This window comes from Hibiscus syriacus, unplaced genomic scaffold (genome assembly GCF_006381635.1).
Source record: "Hibiscus syriacus cultivar Baekdansim isolate YM2019G1 unplaced genomic scaffold, ASM638163v2 tig00000764_pilon, whole genome shotgun sequence".
NCBI lineage: Eukaryota > Viridiplantae > Streptophyta > Magnoliopsida > Malvales > Malvaceae > Hibiscus > Hibiscus syriacus.
In genome coordinates, this window is record NW_024061820.1 from 1,961,366 (window position 1) to 1,980,974 (window position 19,609).

The following is a 19,609-nucleotide window of genomic DNA, read 5'->3' on the forward strand; positions in this document are numbered from 1 at the left end:
ATAATCAATAAAAATATTAAAAATTCATAATAATTACAAAATCACATATTAATCTCGTATAGAAATTTTTTGCATGCGTAGTCTTCACTAAAATGAACATATCTTGAGTTTCTGATATCGGATTGATGCGATTCAAAAATCGTTGGAAATATAAGAGAGTTGGTCGTATATCCAAAAGACATGTTGACCAAATAAAATCAGGATCTCATTCAAAATATCGTCGCAAGTCTGCTGTTGTTCTGGTCTTCTTTTCCAAGGCTTAGACGAGTGGATCATTTGGAAGAGTTATTACTTCTTCCTTTGATATGAACCTGTGATGCATGTATCAGAAGCTCTGTTTCTTTTTTGGTTCTTTTTAAACATGGCTTGGCTTTTTTTTCTAATGCTAGAGCTAGCAGAAGATGACACTAGCCTTCTTACTTGAGCACTTTAATTTTCTCTGGAAGCTCTGTTCCTTGATTGGTTGTTTTTGAAGATGGCTTGGCTTCTGTTTTTCTAGTGCTAGAGCTAGCAGAAGATGACACCAGCCGTCTTACGTGAGCGCTGGGAATTTGCTCTGGAAGATCTCTTTCTCGATTTGTTCTTTTTGAAGATGACCTGGCTTCTGTTTTTCTAATGCTTGAGCTAGAAGAAGATGACACCAGTCTTGTTACTCGAGTACTGGGAATTTGCACTGGAAACTCCTTTTTTTGCCTGGTTCTTTTTAAACTTGGCTTGGCTTCTGTTGTTCTAATGCTAGAACTAGAAGAAGATGACACTAGCCTTGTTACTTGAGCGCTGGGAATTTGAACTGGTAACCCTTTTTCTTGTGTGGTTCTTTTTAAACTAGGCTTAGCTTCAGTTTTTTTAAAGCTAGAGATAGAAGAAGATGACACCAGCCTTGTTACTTTAGCCCTAGGAATTTGCACTGGCAACTCTGTTTTTTGTTTGGTTCTTTTTGAAAGTGGCTTTGCTTCAGTTTTTATAATGCTAGTGCTAGAAGAAGAAGAAGACACCAGGCTACCACATTTTGATGGTCTAGAAGAAGAAGAAGAAGAGGAGAAGGAGGAGGAGGAGGAGGAAGACACCAGGCTACCACGTTTCGATGGTCCAGACAATCTAGGTAAGCTAGAGCGTGATCCAGTAATTTGTCCACTAATAGTTCTTACAGCATTTGGGGTATTTTCTTTGCCTGAAATGACACTTTTACTAACCTTGACAATAGCTTGCCGGCAAAGAGATGAATTTGGTTTCGATTTTGTACCAACGTCTTTAGTAATGTTAAGCACCTTTGCTTTGTTTTTAATAGCAGGAACAACATTCCCCTGATCAAGACATTAAACAAAAACCGGAACATCAGCTTTTATAATTAAATGCTTATATATATATATATATATATATATATATATACCTTATCCTTTAAAACATCCTTTAAAACAGAGCTATGCTGTGTCGTTCCATTAGTAGTTTCCTTTCCTTCGCCGGAGGCAATGCTTTTTTTCTCGACACCTCTTGGATTTCCCTCGGGCAGTGGCGGGTGAGAAACAGAAGCTTCTTCAAAAGAATCTTCCAGTGGAACCATATTCGTTCCTTCTTTTATGGTAGCATCATTATTTTCAGTAGAGGAATCTTTTGCTTCCTGGTAACTTGGTAAGATGTCACTATTGTTCAAAATTCCCAGGCTGTCTGGGATCTGAATTTGTTTAGCATTGCTCAGTTTTCTTTCCTTTTCTACAACAGCAGCATCAGTGCCATTTCCTTCTTCTTTGGCACCATCTTTTGTATCTTGACTAGGTCCAGATTGGTTGGTTTGTTGCTGATGGGCAACATTTTTGAAGAATTCATCAAAATTGGCCTTCTTTTGAGCAACTGTTCCTAAGGCCTTAATCTTCTCTAGTTCCTCTTGACGTCTATCGTAACTAAAAACTGTCCTTTTCTCCCATGCAATTGAATCATCGGCATATCTTCCGAAAGAAAACGAACCATGACGCATAAGAACAGACATTTCCTGTTCATAGGGACGAGAATCAAAATGTAAACCAAGACGAATCAGATGGAAGCCGAGAAACCAAAGTGCAAACCAAGAAATTTAACATGTATGGGGGACATACATACATACATATACATATATATATATATATTAAGTTTCTATTTTTCATCTGAGTACTCAGTGTCGATATCCATGATGAACACTTTCAAAAAGAAAATCAAGACATTTTGTCTTCTTAAAGCTCTTGCAAACAATTATGGCTCACAATGACAATTTGACAGACAATGTTAATATTATTTATATTTGTGTTCAATGCTAAAACGTTAAGTAATCATCGATAAAATGATAAAACGTTTTGCCTTCCACGTGTTTGAAGAAAATGCCAAAAGCAATAGCATGAAAGGAGTTCAACCAACAAGAAAAGCAAGAATGTTGATGAAAAAGGGAATTGTTAAATAATTATAAAATCAGACCTCAACGAGAAGGGGCAATGAAGAATAAATGGTGTTACCGAGGAAGCTGTGAATTTCAGTGTCGGCGGCAGCCATTTTGGATAGTTTATTTCACCTTGTTCTCAACCCTGCAACCAAATTGAATCATCATATTGCAAAAACCAAAACCCCATAATTGTATTTGTATCTATGAATTTTAACATCAATCCTGCTAATTGCTCTTGAAACACAAATCATTTCTTGCCTTCTCTTCTTACAACGCAATGGAACTGAAGAAAAGAGGAGGACCCGGAAACAGAATCACGGTAGAGATGGAGAAGAGAGAGAAACAAAAGCAGGAGAACGTTAAGACTATTTATCACCTGCATGCATCATATCATTCGCGCTTCTATTTTTTTTTCATTTCAGATTTTTCTTTATAAGATTCAGGGTTTGATTTTTAACAGTTGCAAGCTTGCATATTCCCAATGTATCGGACAGAATAAATAACTAAAATTAGCAGCAATACCACCATTGACGAGTTGGTTGTGTCAACGTTCAACACCATTGAATTTGACGAGACGATTCTTATCAACAAGTATTAAACTGATGAATTTTTGTTGCGAGAAATGTTGGAGGAATTGTGAGGATCCATTTTTAGCATTTAACTAATAGGGAGCTGTATTACCAGGTCTGACCAGTCATCAGGCCGATATTTGGGGAAGCTCCCGTTTGTGCCAGTAAGTCGATAACAGTAAAGCTGCAGTTATGAGATAATTTGGGTCAATGTATTTTTTTTTCAGTTGAGACAAATGAAATATTGGCGGGACTGCATGCCCCAAAACTTAAAAGAAAACTGTTCTTTGAAATTTTATTTGATACTTTTGAGATGTTTAAAAATATTGTATCGTCCTAAATTAGTTAAAATTCTGTATTATTTATAAGGATGATTTTTTTGAGTTCGACGAGCGGCAATGAACACTACTAATGATAAACACCATTAATTTAATTTATAAAACTTAAAATTTTAAATAACTCAACATATAATTATAAATTAGTTAAAAATTAAAAATAAATTATTTAAAATAAAGGGTAAACTATAACAGTGATCACTTAATTATTGTCCCTTTCTATTGTGACCATCACTTTTGAAATTTTGTCAATTAGGTCACTCAACTATTTAAATACACTCAATTAAGCCACTTGTCGTTAATATTTAACGAAAAAAACTGGTGTGGCAATTAAAATATTTGATATAATGACACATTTGGTCACTATTACTCATATATTCTATCAATTTTGTCCTAATTTTAATACTTTAAAATAAATTTAACCCTCAAAGTTATTAATAGCAATCAAAATTGTAAAAGTCATCCTTTGCTGGGTAAAAGGAATCGACATTGGATCTTGTGAAATTGATTTGGGAAATAAGTTGTTTTGAACAATAATTGTAAAAGTCATCCTTTACGAGGTAAAAGGAATCAACATTGGATCTTGTGAAATTGATTTGGGAAATAAGTTGTTTTGAATAATAATTGTAAAAGTCATCCTTTACGGGGTAAAAGAATCAACATCGGAATTGTTGATGACTTTGAGAGAATAAAATGAAGAAAATAATTTAAATATTTTTAAGTAACGATGACCAAATGTAATTATATCAAAAATTTTGACTGTCACATTAGCTTCTCCTTTAAATATTAACGACAAGTGGCTTAATTGAATGCATTTAAATAGTTGAGTGACATGATTGATAAAATTTTTAAAATAGTGGTCAAAATGAAAAGAAACAATGTTAAGTGATCACTAATATAGTTTACCATGTATTTAAAATAATTTACCTTTATTTTTTTAACTAATTTATAATTATACGTTTAGTCTTTTAGAATTTTAAATTTTATAAATTAAACTAATGGTGTTCATCATCTCTCGTTAAGCGTAGTAGAAATTTTCCTATTTATAATATTTTGATATCTTTTAAATCTCGAATGAACCTTTTAATTTACACAAGTAATTCCTCTTAAGGACGAGTATGTCACGCTTGACGAATATCGATGAGCACTACCAACGATGAGCACCGCTGAGCACCATTAATGTAATTTATAGAAAATTAAAATTGTACAATACTCAACATATAATTATAAATTTAGTTAAAAATTTAAAAGTAAATTATTTAAAAGAAAATATTAATTACATTATTTTCAATAATATTTTTAATAATAATTAGATCAGATATCAATCCTTAAATTAAAAAAAATCTTAAATATTTTTTCTTGCCATTGAAGTTGTCACCATCGTTAGCCACTGTCACGGTAAGATAGTCGTCGTCGTTCCTCCTTCCCTACGTAGTCGTCGTTTCCCGCCGTTCGCGCAATCAATCAGATAAGGTAATCTTTCTTTCTTTTTTATTTTTGTTTTGGACTTGGGCGGCAATCCAAACCGTCACCGACGGGTGTTGTCTCACCTATTTTCGGCTCCTTCACCTGTAGTGGTCGTGGCTGCCCATGTGTAGCTGCCTCCATCAAATTTAATCTTCCCTTAATCCCCTGATTCCCAAACCCTAACTAAAATCCTAACCCTAACTTTCTAATTAGGCCAAATATAGAACCCTAGTTCCCAAATTGAGTACCCTAATTCCTAAATTAAAACCACAATTCCCAAAATTGTACCTTAATTTCTACATTAGAACCGTAATTCCTAAATCCAATATCGAATTCCCAAATTGAAACCCTCAGTTCGTACTGATACGTTGTTTCACGTGTCATATTAACAAAATTGAAAAAATGGTATTCATATGGATAATAACTATATAATTAAATGATTATTCAAGTAGTTTATCCTAAAATAATACATGATAGAATTGATCTTAACTTTCAAAATATTAAATTTATACTTTTACATAAAAAGTTAGATTTCTAAAATGTGTAAAAAAAAATTAATTTGAACATATTTAAGTTGAAACTAATAAATTCTAGATCTTACTTAAAACAAATAGTTCGACAGAAAATAAACTTAAGAGAGTGCAAGTCGAAGTATCAATTAACTGGATGTAAACTACTTTAATGTAGAATAGATAGTCAGTCGTCTGTTTTTTTCTACCGGCTGGACTGATTTGTCCAGCCTCTTTTCTTCTTGGTCATATCGCCATTCATGTTCCAAGATCAATGTCCTTCCTTTCGAACATCACCGCGTCGTTTCTCGGCGAGAGGCCGGCGTTAACTTCACCACACGCCCAATTGAAATTACAGCCGCTTGCTCCCATCAATTCTAGACCCAGTATTAGGATTGCCCCACCGTTTCAGGTGAATTCGACTCGTATTACTAACATAGTAATTATCGAAATCTCATTTCTTTTATCATTTTGGTTTCGTTTTTCTCATTTTATAGATGCATTAATGCGAAGTGTCTTTTTTTAATTATTTTTTATTTCCCCTTATTTGCTGTAGAAGGACGCATTTGGGGTCTCCCGGATAGGTATTGGTAGGTCGAGTAGATGCGGCAGAAAACGAAGCGTATGCATGACATTGATAAATGAGAGACTTGGGCGTGATCGAGATGTAGCCGACCCGTCTTCCATACTGGTAAATTGAACTTTTGGGAACAATTTAGAGCGATGTTAAGTAAATTCCATTTTTAGTATTTTAATAATTTTTATCTGGTCTTAATCTTATTAGGGTCCCCTTCATAACTTTTCTAAAATTTAGAGAACCAAGTATTTTTTTGATCGATATATTTTATAACTCCTTGTTATCTTCAAGCATGTTAGAATATTGTCTCTTTATATAGATTAAACATTGATTTTGAGTATGGCGTTCTTAACTGGCTATTTTTTATGTTTCCTTTTGCAGGCATATGAACTAGTTCAAGGAAAACATGTACGTTTTCTTCTTCTAAAGTATGGTATTCTGTATTCTTCTTCGAAATAGATAATTGGAATGAAAAATATATCCCCGTTATTAGTTTTTGTAATGCAGTTGGTGATTTTGTTCATCGGTTGGATGTGGTGAATTATTAGCCCAGAATCATTTGTTTTAAGTGGATTCAATATTAAAACCTCTTCACGCCTCAGCTTGTCTGAACTCTGAACCTCTTTCCTATATGGTTATTGGATACTATGATTGCTTGATCACATGTTTGTTGCAAAACCATTTTATGAGATGTTTATGTTATACAGGGAGATACTAGAACCACCTAGATTGCCAATTGGGGGAAAACATAAATGTCAAAATATTCTGATTCTAAGGTGATAGTTTAGGCTTTGTTTGCCTTTTAGAATAATAATAATAATAATAATAATAATAATAATAATAATAATAATAATAATAATAATAATGGTGATCATAATATTTATTTTATGGTAATGTGAGAAATTATTGTAAAAGGCCTCTTTCTTTTTTCTTCATTTACTAGAATTGATATGATTCAACTGTTTCTTAATGTTTAAAGTTAAAATAATGATTCTGATTGAATTTCAGAGGCTTATGCATAAAAATGTCAATACAGGTAAACTGGAGCTCAATGGTTGTATTGAATAGGTCAATACCAGAGCCACCTACAGCTGTTCTCTTGCATGGCATTCTTGGGAGTAGAAAGAACTGGGGTAAGCACCAAATATAAAACTGGTGAATCACTTTTTATATATTTGTCATTGTTTTGTGCTTACTTTTTACTACCATAGCTTGGATTGAGATATAGTTTTTCATCTTCTTTTAGGAATTTAACTGATCTTTTTCTCTGTGGTTATATGTCTCATTTGTTCCTTTTCCATTTTCATTTTAATGAGAGGCCGAGTTATCCTAAAATCTTGTTTTGTTTCCAGCTCTTTCGTGAGGTTACCTTTAGTTTTCTAATTTGGTAAACTTCTTGAGCATTTTCTGATGTGTGCAGTTTGCAATCTGTTTTTGTGTGTCAATGCTCTGCTGTTGGCATTTATCTTTGAGAATTTTCACTATGTTTTAAGAGAAAAATATTTTTGCATTTCACGTGAAAGTGAGTAGATTGTAAAATATATTTGTACTATGTGTTGCAGGAACTTTTGTTCGGCGGCTGGCACAAGAATTTCCAACATGGCAGGTAAATTTTTTAACTTTCTAGTCCCCTGCACTGCTACCTTTTGTAGTGATACTTTTCAATTAATCTGGTAATTTTATATCATTACCAAGTCCCTTTGTTCCTCCCACTTCAAGGGAGCAATTTTATAGGCGGTTTTACCAAAATTTGATGCCTTATAGCAATATTGATAATCATTGTGAATTTACTTTAACATTATGATGTCATTATGACATCTGTGTGATGGATATCTTTGATCAGCTTCAGGGGTTTTTGTGGTAGCTTGACTCTTCAAAATTATTATGGTTTCAAGTATTAATTCCCACATGTTGTGGCAAGCTTTTCTTCGATGATGAATATACATACATATTTCTGACGTAGGCTTTTTTTGGGTGATAAATAGATTCTAGAAATACAGAAAATAATGTAATTAATTGATTAAGATGCTTAAATTGTTAAAAGATACTGTACTTAGAATCTTTTAATTTAGTTTTGAGCAGAGGACCAACCTTAGAGTTAGATTTCTGAAGATAACATTTCCAACGTAATTGTGCTGACACTGGGTTATTCATTCTTTTCTTCCCTTCCCCTCCCTTATTTACTTATATTGCAGCTAGATGAATCACTAGAAAGCTTAATTTATTATGCAGCCAAGAATCTCACATGTTCTTTTATTTTGCTCATGCAGTTTGTTTTGGTGGACTTGCGGTGCCACGGTGATTCAGCATCACTCAAGAAGAGAGGTCCACATACTGTTTCTTCAACCGCTTTAGACGTGCTAAAACTAGTGCGTGGATCTTAAGCCTCATTGTCAGTTTTATACTTCATTTTTATCCTAGAATTGTGGTTTTGTTGACGGTGTTCTGATGAGAGGACATAATGAGGCACAATTAATGTTAATTCTGATTAATTTAGCCAAGAGATATTGATGATAATGCTTCTTATTCTTCTTCTCAGTAATTTAAGTGATATTTTATGGTAATCGTTTAAAACTGATTTTCCACTTCTTTGTATCTGAAAAGAACCGAAAATTTAAGGAAAGAATATACATTAAGGCTTCGTATTCTTCTTCTCAGTAATATTTTTCTTTGTTTTTGCTGGAATAGATTGCACAACTTAGAATAACACCCCGTGTCCTAATTGGCCATAGCTTTGGAGGAAAAGGTAATTTTTAGTCTTTAGGCTGGTTAATAAGCTTAATTCTGGTGATATATGATATAAAGATAATTATTTGAAAGGATAATAGTTCTAGTGTGCTTTCAATTTGTTTTTCAGTTGTCTTGAGCATGGTGGAGCAAGCTGCGAAGCCACTTCCACGGCCAGTTAGAGTAAGTTCTTTTCTTTCCCTTAGATATTTTCAAGTAGGTTTTTAGTCTTTAGACACACTAGTTGAGTGTTAATCACATCTTAAGGTGGGTATATTTATTTTAGAGTGGATTAAGGAACCCAAATTTATATAAAAGCCTGGTATTTGCAACTTGTTCCATACAAATATGGGAAAAAGATTGTGTTTATATAATCAATTTTGCACACCGACCAGTACGCTTAATATATATATATATATATATATATAATAATGATTGCTGCTTCATTTTCTTTTCCTCATCTCTAATTCCTTAAAAACAATTATGGTTTGCTTCATAAATCTCTATAGGTTTGGGTTCTGGATGCCACACCTGGAAAAGTTCGAGCTGGTGGAGATGGTGAGGACCATCCAGGGAAGCTAATATCTTTCTTAAAGAAATTGCCTAAAGAGGTGAGTTATTGTGTCACTTTGTCAATTATGATGGAGAAGATGTTTCCTTTTAAGTACTCTTTTCCAGTTCAGTCATACCTGGAGTTAGTTAACATCCTTTTCCTCTAGTTATCATCTTTTTCTGCCATAGTTAAACTTTTTTTTTTGATAAGAATAGGAGGTCTCATTAAAAAACCCCTTCATAATTGTCCGTCCTCCCCAAAAGGGGAAACAAACAATCAGCGGAAGGCCGAAAAGAGTACCTCAAGTTTTATTAATATACGGGTTTTCTTTCCTTTTTTTTTATAGGAATAGGAGGCCTCATTAAAAACCTCCCTCATAGTTGGCTCTTGTGAAGAGGCAACTAGCGGAAGGAGGAAAAGAGTACCTCAATATATTAATAAACCTTAATTACATAATAACCACCCGAAATAAAAAACAGAACAGAACCACGCTAACACTGAAAACATTACAACCAGTATATAGCAGTAAACCCAATACAAAGGCAAAAGAGTACCTCAAGTAAAACTATCCATGTATCATTTTCTTGTTGTATTATCAATTTTTTGGTTTTGCATTTCCTGCATTCCATCTTCAGAAAAGGATAAATATTCTTTTGTATGTTGCTCTAAACTTACTAGAATTTTATTTAAAGCAGGTCTCCTCAAAGCGGGATATTGTGAATGCTCTCATTCAAGAAGGATTTTCAAAGGATGTTGCACAGGTATTTTTCCTCGACCTCCAAGGATGTGCTCCTTTTTCTATAAAAAAAAAAAGGATGTGCTCCTTTTGTATGTTAATTTCATACTCTTAACCCTGTTTAAATTTTATATGTTGTGTGCCTATGATTTATGTTTGATGTCTTGTCACCAGTGATATCTATTATTTATTGGCAAAATAATTTTATTTGCTTGATCAGTTGTTTAATAAACATGTCTTCAATGTAATATATTGTCTCAGCCAGTGTTGTTAATGTGTTGCGCCTTAGTGTTGGACAACTTAAGTGCCTCAGTCAAGGCACGTTTGATCTGGTATACACTTACTGCATGTGCATCTAGGTGTGCATTTTTATAAGGTGATAATGTGCAAAAATACCCGTGTAATTGTAGTTCTCTTTAATTTTTAATTATATATATTTTCATTAATTGCACCTTTATTAGTAAGAAAGAGGTTAACCTCAAACTTTCTACTACTCAATATTTGTGTCGTATGTATTTTTACACATTTGTGTATTGATGTATTCATATTGTATCTGTGTTTCTTTTATTTTTCACTATTTTTTTTCAGTGCACGATTAATTTTTCAGTATTTTACTTTTGTCATTGTATAGCTAGCATATGATCTGGTAATGAAGCCTTTGAGCTGTCACTTTCAATTGGCTATCTGTAAAGTCTTTGATTCTCAATTCTTTTAGATACTGTCGTATCTACTTTTGTGATGACTATAAAAGAAAATAACAGAGTAAAGGAATGCCATCTTCATCTTTGATTTTGCTGGAAGCGTAGATGGGCTCACAATAATTTATAACTCTCAGAAATTTTTATTGATACGAAACAAAATATTTTACAACGACACTCTCAATATTACAATACTGCAATACTAGCTGCGGCTAGTTTACAAACACAACCTCACTATTTTATGCTTTGCTAAGCTCTCTCAATTTTCTCTAATTTTTTCTCCCACTCGTACTTTGCTTTTGTCACTCACACACACACCCTTTGCTACAAATTACACGTATATATAGGAAAACTAAACCGACTTAACTTACTCTGGATGCTTCTCAATTTCTCGTTGCCGCCTCATGTTTGTTTCTAAAATATTCTAGCCGCGTGATTGAATTTGCTTGTGCTTATCTTCAATTTGTTTTTTGTAGCTGCTGCCATTTGTTTTATTGCTGCCACACTTGTGATTTATGGGACCACCTTAAATCTTGCCGACATATTTTTTTATTGTTAAGTTTGGATGCACATGTGATTGTTCAAGAGTTTGACTTCCAGCACTCCCCCTCAAACTCGACTTTCCATTCCGAGCTTCTCTTTGAGTCGGTTGAATATATCTGCTCTCAATGGCTTTGTGAAAATATCTGCTAGTTGATCTTCAGTTCTGCAGTAAATTAGCTCCACATTTTTGTTCTTCACCTGCTCTCGTATAAAGTGATACTTTGTATCAATATGCTTGCTTCGGCTATGAGAGACTGGATTCTTGGCAAGGGAAATTGAAGACTTGTTGTCGACATAGATTGTAGTTGGTTCTTCTTGCGCCAAATTTAGCTCGTTCAAAATATTCCTTAACCACATTGCTTGACAAGTGCACGCTGCTGCGGCTATGTATTCTGCTTCACATGTTGAAAGAGCTACCGTTTGTTGCTTATTTGATGACCATGAAAATACTGCAGAGCCGATATGAAAGAGATATCCAGTTGTGCTTTTCCGATCGTCTAAGTCTCCCCCATAATCACTATCAGAATAACCAACCAGCTTCGAATTTTCTGAATGCGTGTAGAATAAACCATGACCTGTTGTACCTTTGACATATCTGAGGATTCTTTTTGCTGCACTCCAATGATCTTGTTTCGGATGCTCCATGAATCTGCTTACCAATCCCACAGCGTATGTTATGTCTGGTCGTGTGATAGTCAGATACCTTAGACTTCCAACTATGCTTTTGAACAACGTCGGATTCACTTGCTCTCTTGTTGAATTCACACTTAATTTGACTCCTGGTTCTGCTGGAGTGGCTACCGGCTTGCAATCTTCCATTCTGAATTTTCTTAAAATTTCTTCTGCATACTTCTTTTGTGATATAAATATTCCTTCTTGCATTTGCTTCACTTCAACTCCAAGGAAGTATGACATTTCTCCAATATCTGTCATTTCAAATTCTTTAGTCATAGCTTTCTTAAAATCATTGAACATACCTGGATTATTTCCTGTGAAAATCATGTCGTCCACATATAAGCACACGATCATGATATCACCGTCTTCATTTTTCTTTGTGTATAAGGCATGCTCGTATGGACTCTTCATGAACCCATTTCTCTGGAAATATTCATCAATCCTCGTGTTCCATGCTCTCGGGGCTTGCTTCAAACCATATAGAGCTTTCTTCAATCGGTAAACTTTGTCTTCATGTCCCTTTCTAATGTATCCAGGTGGTTGCTCAATATAAACTTCTTCTTCTAGGTAGCCATTTAGAAATGCTGACTTCACATCCATTTGATAAATTTTCCATCCTTTTTGTGCTGCGACTGCTGTGAGAAGTCTGATGGTCTCGATCCTTGTTACTGGAGCAAATACTTCATCATAGTCTATTCCTTGTCTTTGTTTATAGCCTTTGACAACTAGCCTCGCTTTGTACTTCTCAACATTTCCTTCTTTATTGATCTTTGTCTTGTAAACCCATTTTACTCCAATTGGGTTATGGCCTTCTGGTTGTCTTGTTAGCTCCCATGTATCATTTCTTTCTATTGATGCAATTTCTTCATCCATTGCATTCCTCCATTTGTCATCTTCAACCGCTTCTTCGTATGTTATTGGATCACTGTTCACAAGCAAGCAGAAAAGTGAAACATTATTTAGTTCATAATCGTTGTACCTTTCTGGCATTCTTCTCTCTCTTGTGGATCTTCGAAGTTCTGTGGGAGGTGCTTCAGGATCTTCTATTATGTTGCTGGCATCGCTGCTGCTGCTTGACGACGATGGTAGATTTTGTCGAGGATCTTGATCATCAGCTTGTTCATCTTGATTGATAAGATCACCATCTTTATCTTCAAAAAATAGTCCTTCAACTTTCTTTTCCTCTTCGCTCCATCTCCAATAGTCTGCTTCATCGAACTCGACATCTCTTGAAATTATTATCTTTTTTGTAAGAGGATTATATAATATGTAAGCTTTGCTTCTTTCATCATAGCCAATGAAAATACATTTTTCTCCTCTGTCATCAAGCTTCTTTCTGGTATGTTCGGGAACATGGGCATATGCGATGCATCCAAAAATCTTGAAGTGTCCAACTCCTGGTTTCTGTTCACTCCATGCTTCGTTTGGCGTCATATACTTCACGCTTTTTGTTGGACATCGGTTCAATAAGTAAACTGCACATCGAACTGCTTCAGCCCAGAAATTTCTCGGTAGTTGCTTGCCTTTTATCATGCTTCTCGCCATATCCAGGATTGTGCGGTTCTTCTTTTCTGCAACTCCATTTTGTTGTGGCGTGTATCTGGCTGTCAGCTGATGGATGATACCATGCTCTTTGCAGAATTCTTCAAATAACTTTGATGTATATTCGCCTCCTCTATCTGATCTGAGTATCTTCAAATATTGACCGCTTTGTTTTTCCGCCATTGCTTTAAATTCTTTCAATTTTTCCAGCGCTTCTGACTTTTCTTTCAAGATATAAATCCAACATTTTCTACTAAAATCATCAATGAAAGTTAGGTAGTACCTGTTACCGCCAAGCGATGGTATGTCAAAAGGACCGGCTATATCTGTGTGTACTATCTCCAGCAGTCTTTGGGCACGCCAGGATCTACCAACTTCAAAGCTTTGTCTATGTTGCTTCCCTTTGATGCAAGCCTCACATAATTGATTTGGAGGGTTGATCTCTGGTAGTCCTTTCACCATGCTTGTTTTTGACAACAGCTTCAATCCAGAAAATCCAAGATGTCCATATCTTAGATGCCATAGCCATGAATCATCTTTGATCGCGGTCTTCATGCACTTGACTTCTCCTGACTCGATATCAATTGTAAAGAGACGATTTCGAGTCATATCAGCTTGGGCTATCAATTCTCCTTCTTTATTTTTGATGGCGAGCGAGCGATTCTTCATCTGCACTTCATATCCTTTTTCTAGGAGTTGACCAAGACTGATGATATTGCTTTTCAAAGCAGATACATAATAAACATCTGAAATATATTTCTTTTCTCCATTTTTCTGAGTAATCATGACTTTGCCTTTTCCTTTTATTTCTGCGTGCGAGTCATCTCCGAACGTTACTCGTCCATGGACTGTTTCATCTAATTTCACAAACAATTCCCTTTGACCACACATATGGTTACTGGCACAATTATCAAGATACCAGATATTTTTCTTGAATTCTTCATTTCCTTTATAAGTGAGGAATACGTGAGATTTTTCAATTTTTTCTTCTTCAGCTGCTGCTACGTTATTTCTTTCTTCTTGTTTAGGAGCAGATCTACACTCATAACTATAATGACCATACTTATTGCAATTATAACATTGTACCTGGAATTTACTTCCTTGTTGATATCTGCCCCTACCTCGGCCTCTGAATCCTCGTCCACGACCTGATGTTGGATTGCTTTCACTCATTTGATTGGTGCTATATGATCGACCACCACGTCCACGAGTTCCTCGTCCTCCTCTATATCTTCCACGATAACCACCACGATTTCCTCGTCCTTGTGTGTAGCTGCTGCTAGCTTCTCCTTCGTTGACATTCATCTTGCTTTGTAGAGCTTGCTCCAAATTTTCAGAATCTTCATTTTGTTTTATTTTCTGCTCATGGGCTTGAAGTGAACCCACAAGCTCATCGATCGATATCTTCTTTGCTTTTTCGGCACCTTGTAGAGATTTTTTGCAAAATCTCCCATGCTTGTTTTGCGGTCTTTGCATCAGAAATTTTTTCAAAGGTAGATTCGTCTACTCCTTGAAAAATAAAGAACAACGCTCTTTTATCTTTTCTCCGGGATTCCTTCAATACCTTCTTTTCTTCATTGGCCAGGACTGCTTCTGCTGCTGCATTTTCAAGCTCGGTGTAACCATCCTCGATGATATCCCAACAATCTTGGGAGCCTAGTAACGCCTTCATTTGAATGCTCCAATTGCCATAATTTGTCTTTGTCAATCTCGGGATTTGTGATTGAATTATGTTGGTCATCTTCTCCACCACGTTGAACTCGAACCAAGCTCTGATACCACTTGCTGGAAGCGTAGATGGGCTCACAATAATTTATAACTATCAGAAATTTTTATTGATACGAAACAAAATATTTTACAACGACACTCTCAATATTACAATACTGCAATACTAGCTGCGGCTAGTTTACAAACACAACCTCACTATTTTATGCTTTGCTAAGCTCTCTCAATTTTCTCTAATTTTTTCTCCCACTCGTACTTTGCTTTTGTCACTCACACACACACCCTTTGCTACAAATTACACGTATATATAGGAAAACTAAAGCGACTTAACTTACTCTGGATGCTTCTCAATTTCTCGTTGCCGCCTCATGTTTGTTTCTAAAATATTCTAGCCGCGTGATTGAATTTGCTTGTGCTTATCTTCAATTTGTTTTTTGTAGCTGCTGCCATTTGTTTTATTGCTGCCACACTTGTGATTTATGGGACCACCTTAAATCTTGCCGACATATTTTTTTATTGTTAAGTTTGGATGCACATGTGATTGTTCAAGAGTTTGACTTCCAGCAGATTTTGCCTTTATTTGTCATGTTTCTTGGATTAAATCATATTTGTTGAATTTTCCTGGTTTTTATTCTTTCAGTGGGTTGTCATGAATCTTCGACCAACTGCTACTGCTGGTTCATCATCATCAAGTTTCTCGTGGGTGTTTGACCTCGAAGGGATTTCCGAAATGTACCAGTCCTATGAAGAAACAAATTTATGGTAATCTTACCTGGATTAAGCTATAGGGCGTGATTTGTACTTTATTTTACTTGTCCATAATCAGCCTGAACGCTGCGACTTCTATATGTTATATATTTTGAATGACGAACATAAAAATAATTAGTGAAATTTGTTCCCATTTTGAATAGAGCTTTTATTTTATTATTCGCAACCTATCAAGCTTAAAACTTGTATGTTTTCTTTTGGCTGCATAATTGCAGGAAAGTGGTGGAAGCTCTACCTCGTGGCGTCCATGTTAATTTTTTGAAAGCAGAAAGGAGTTTGCATCGATGGGCCCTTGAAGATCTTCAACGAATTCATGCTGCTGAAGAGACTGCTGCTGATGAAGGTGGAGGGGTTGAGATGCATGTCCTTGAAGATGCTGGGCATTGGGTACTCCTATTGCTTTGCTCATGCTTTAATTTACTTGTGTTTTCTCCTCTGCTCATAGCATTTCCCTGCATCTACTCCTGCTACTTATTGCGTCGCATTTTATTGTTTGAAGGACATTGATGTAGAACCTAAGATGTAAGAAGTACTACTGAGTTTCATACTCGATAAAGTGTGTATAACCCAATAAATGCCACAGCATGTCAAGAAATTGGTTATCCAATCCAACTATGACGTCTGAGACTGAGATTGACATGGTTCTAAAATTACTCTCTGCCAGAGATAAAAGCTGACTTATAGGCTTCTGCAAGTGAAGCAACCTACATAGAAAAAGCTTGTCTAACTTGTGAAAATGAAAGGGGAAAATGTGCAACCTTCCTGCTCTACCTCCAATTTTTCTGTTACAACTTTGAACATTTGGAAGTCTGATCAACTGCATTTTCACATAGCAAGAACATATGCAGTACAAGTGTTGGACATGGGTAGATATCGAATGTGGGTTTATCATTTCTCATGGGTTTGGTGGATTTTTGAAGGGTCAAATCCCTACACTTCTAATCAGATATGGTGGACAAAGATAGGTTAAGTAAAATGAGGAATTGGAGGAACATAGGCTTAACTTAAAATGTGACCGTGGGCTGATTTACTTGTGTATTTGCTGAATAGTTATTCTTTGTAGCCGTGTCATTCGTAATTTCGGTTGATGCAGAGCTATTTTCCGGAGTGTGAGAGGGTTTTTAATATTGTTTATTTATCTTTCTGTATGTCAAAGTGGTGCTCATTTTCAGTTTAATTTCTTATCAGGTACATGCAGATAACCCAGATGGACTCTTCAGGATTCTTTCATTTTCTTTCAAGGGAGTTAAAGCCTAAAGGTGTTGTATGCTAGTCAAAATTCGATATCAGTGTTACCCGGACTTTTCATTTTTTTGTTACCCTCGACGTGTTTGGCACCTATGTTTGACACATATTTTAACACGAGTACGAGGGTATGATTCTTTTAATATATGAAAAAAAAATAAAGTGAGCTAGATACATACTTGTATCCTACAATCATTCTGGATGATAGGTAATTTGAGCTTTGAGTTAGTAACATTAACGTTTTTCATTTAGCTTAGCTCAGTATTGTATTTTGATTCGAACAATTAACATATTTCAAGATTTTTTTGTCGTTAACATACCATAGTAATTGAGAAATTACATTTTAGGTTTTGTATGTACCAAGGAATATCCGTTGAAGGATAAAATTGAGATTACATTCAAGTAGGCATTGATTTGGTAAAATTGAGATTAGGTGAATATTTTATGTAATTTTTAAATTTAAATTTGTTTTGGTTTAACTTTTATTATATGCAAACTATATCTAAAATTATTATGGTTTACATCTAAACATATTCTGATTATCAATTTATTTTTTATTTTTTTACTAATTGATTGAAGTTATAACGTATATATTAATTGTAATTATAATTTATAAAATAAAAAGTTTATAATATATGAAAAATACGTATTTGTTTATGGGCAAAAAAGCTTGAATACATTTTAAAAAATATAATTAAGCATAAGATTAGAATGTAGAACTTATAAGAAGTGATCTTGGATATTTTAAGAAAATTGGATATAAAAAAAGCATTGAACTATTACAACGCTAGTGATGTGACAACATAGCCATTTTCTTTCTCGTAAATTTTAGTTTCTGAAATGATTTTGTCACTACATTTTAAAATGCTACGTTTTTAGGCATTGAATTTGAGTTTACGTCAACTCCTTCGGTCACCGTTCTTTACAACCGTCACTTATTATCGGGAGTCATTCATAAAAAAATAAGTATCAAAATGTTTGTATTTTATTTTTCATTCTTCTCATTGAATTGATTTTTCGAGTAACTCACTCAAAATCAATAAAAATATTTTATAAAAGTCTTAAGTTTTAATAAGATGATTTTCTTTGCAGTCCATCCAGTGAGGATAGTTTCGAGGTATGTTATTTGTCTTCTCGATTCTTATTATATGAATTTTTGAACAAACACCATAAATTCCTTAATCCAGTGATTTTTTATTTAATTCTATAAATTTTAAAGGGATGCAGGGAAACGAAATTGTAGAAGATGGTGGGTTGAATTCATCAGTATCTAAGATGATCACATAAGACGTCATATAATACCATTTTGGACTACATATAAAAATTAATGAAAATCCTAACTTTAGTAAAAACGCCGATGATGAGATCAAATAAAAACATACTTTTTACATTCGCATCAACTTATTATAAATAAATTATCCGTTCGATGCTTATATCGAAACTAAATCAAAATTGAGTGACTTCCGACATAATTCACCCTAAAAAATAAAAGACGGTATTCAAAGGTAATATTAGTTAATAATTATTTAATCATATTTCTAGAAAAAAATCAGTTAATCCATTATTTTGGCTTAATTTAAAAATAATTTCTAATCATAATTATATTTTATAAATTCAATATAAGCCAATATTAAAAAATAACCTTTGATAAAAATGCAGCATAAATGATAGGTCTATATATATATATATATCATACATTCCTCGTGTAGGATATTTTTGTTGTGCAAGAGCCTTTTCTTTCTCCTCTCTCTTTCCTTTTCTTTCTTCTCCATTTTCTCGAATGTGTTGCTAAGAAAAGGAAAAATTGGTAAGTTTATAGAAGAGAAGGCTCTTGATCAAACTTTTTACGGCCATCATAATAATGATGATCATCAACCGCCGGGCTCAATCGTTATAACAGCCTTTAAGAGAAAGTATCGGAGTTTTTGAGTAACGATTACGCAGAATCTGATGCAGCCGATGTCTATGGATCGGACGGCAATGAATCCAATGGTTCTCTCCAACACGACCTTTACTGGGAATCCCAGGAAGCTTTGCTTCAGGTATTTATATATTACTTCTCTTTTATCATTTCTTTTAAAATTATACCTTTATTTTCAATTTCAACAAAAATTAATCGTGAAACTGATGATTTAGATGAGAATTTTCTATTCACTTCTTTGGAATTATGTTGAAATTAATCATTATTATTAGATATTATTTATTTATTTGAATAAAATAATAATCGGATTACAAATCAAAATAATTATATTGGAATTTCATAATTATTGACTTTTTTTAAATAAACATTATTCGTTTCTTTGTGTACATGAAGATATCATTCAATGCATGGTTTTATAAAAGAGTTTGGATAAGGTATTGAAATAGTCACTTTAGTTTTATAATTATTCATTTTTGGTCACTAAATTTAATATTTCGATCACACGCTATTGATTTGTAACATTTTAATCATTGAGATGTTCAATATCTTAAGTGATATTAAATATCTTCAGTGTCAAGATGGGGTATGGCTAATTTTTAGTTTGATGACTAA

General features: G+C 34.2%; 2 protein-coding genes across 4 annotated transcripts in view; one reads left to right on the plus strand and one right to left on the minus strand.

Moving 5' to 3' along the window:
- Positions 1 to 370: 370 nt before the first annotated feature.
- LOC120215110 (uncharacterized protein DDB_G0271670-like) lies at positions 371 to 2,517 on the minus strand. Its single transcript, XM_039212879.1, has 4 exons — positions 2,443 to 2,517; positions 1,391 to 1,987; positions 1,060 to 1,304; positions 371 to 984 (listed from the first exon to the last, which is right to left on the minus strand). The coding sequence occupies exons 1-4, from the start codon at positions 2,515 to 2,517 to the stop codon at positions 417 to 419; spliced, it is 1,485 nt and encodes a 494-aa protein (XP_039068810.1). The 3' UTR covers positions 371 to 416.
- Positions 2,518 to 5,443: 2,926 nt separating this feature from the next.
- LOC120216424 (protein ABHD11-like) overlaps positions 5,444 to 19,609 on the plus strand; it is a 36,678-nt gene continuing 22,512 nt past the window's right edge. The window contains exons 1-13 of one of the 3 annotated variants that reach the window (XR_005525054.1): positions 5,444 to 5,699; positions 5,844 to 5,978; positions 6,246 to 6,272; positions 6,901 to 6,997; positions 7,427 to 7,470; positions 8,135 to 8,233; positions 8,553 to 8,610; positions 8,722 to 8,774; positions 9,101 to 9,202; positions 9,840 to 9,905; positions 15,704 to 15,825; positions 16,047 to 16,218; positions 17,020 to 17,138. Coding sequence is in view for 2 of the 3 variants with exons in the window: in XM_039213862.1 (XP_039069793.1) it covers positions 5,562 to 5,699; positions 5,844 to 5,978; positions 6,246 to 6,272; positions 6,901 to 6,997; positions 7,427 to 7,470; positions 8,135 to 8,233; positions 8,553 to 8,610; positions 8,722 to 8,774; positions 9,101 to 9,202; positions 9,840 to 9,905; positions 15,704 to 15,825; positions 16,047 to 16,218; positions 17,020 to 17,088 (1,182 nt within the window). In the remaining variant the exon portion in view is untranslated. Of the gene's footprint in view, positions 5,700 to 5,843; positions 5,979 to 6,245; positions 6,273 to 6,900; positions 6,998 to 7,426; positions 7,471 to 8,134; positions 8,234 to 8,552; positions 8,611 to 8,721; positions 8,775 to 9,100; positions 9,203 to 9,839; positions 9,906 to 15,703; positions 15,826 to 16,046; positions 16,219 to 17,019; positions 17,240 to 19,609 lie in introns of those variants that run through there. The other 2 variants (XM_039213862.1, XM_039213872.1) reach the window with 2 other exon arrangements.

Excerpts from the sequence above, each read along its gene's own strand:
- LOC120215110 (XM_039212879.1), bottom strand. The coding sequence starts at position 2,517 with ATGGCTGCCGCCGACACTGAAATTCACAGCTTCCTCGGTAACACCATT. Across the intron at positions 1,305-1,390 it reads AGGATGTTTTAAAGGATAAG|GGGAATGTTGTTCCTGCTAT; the intron begins GTATATATATAT and ends TGTCTTGATCAG. Across the intron at positions 985-1,059 it reads CGTGGTAGCCTGGTGTCTTC|TTCTTCTAGCACTAGCATTA; the intron begins CTCCTCCTCCTC and ends GGTGTCTTCTTC.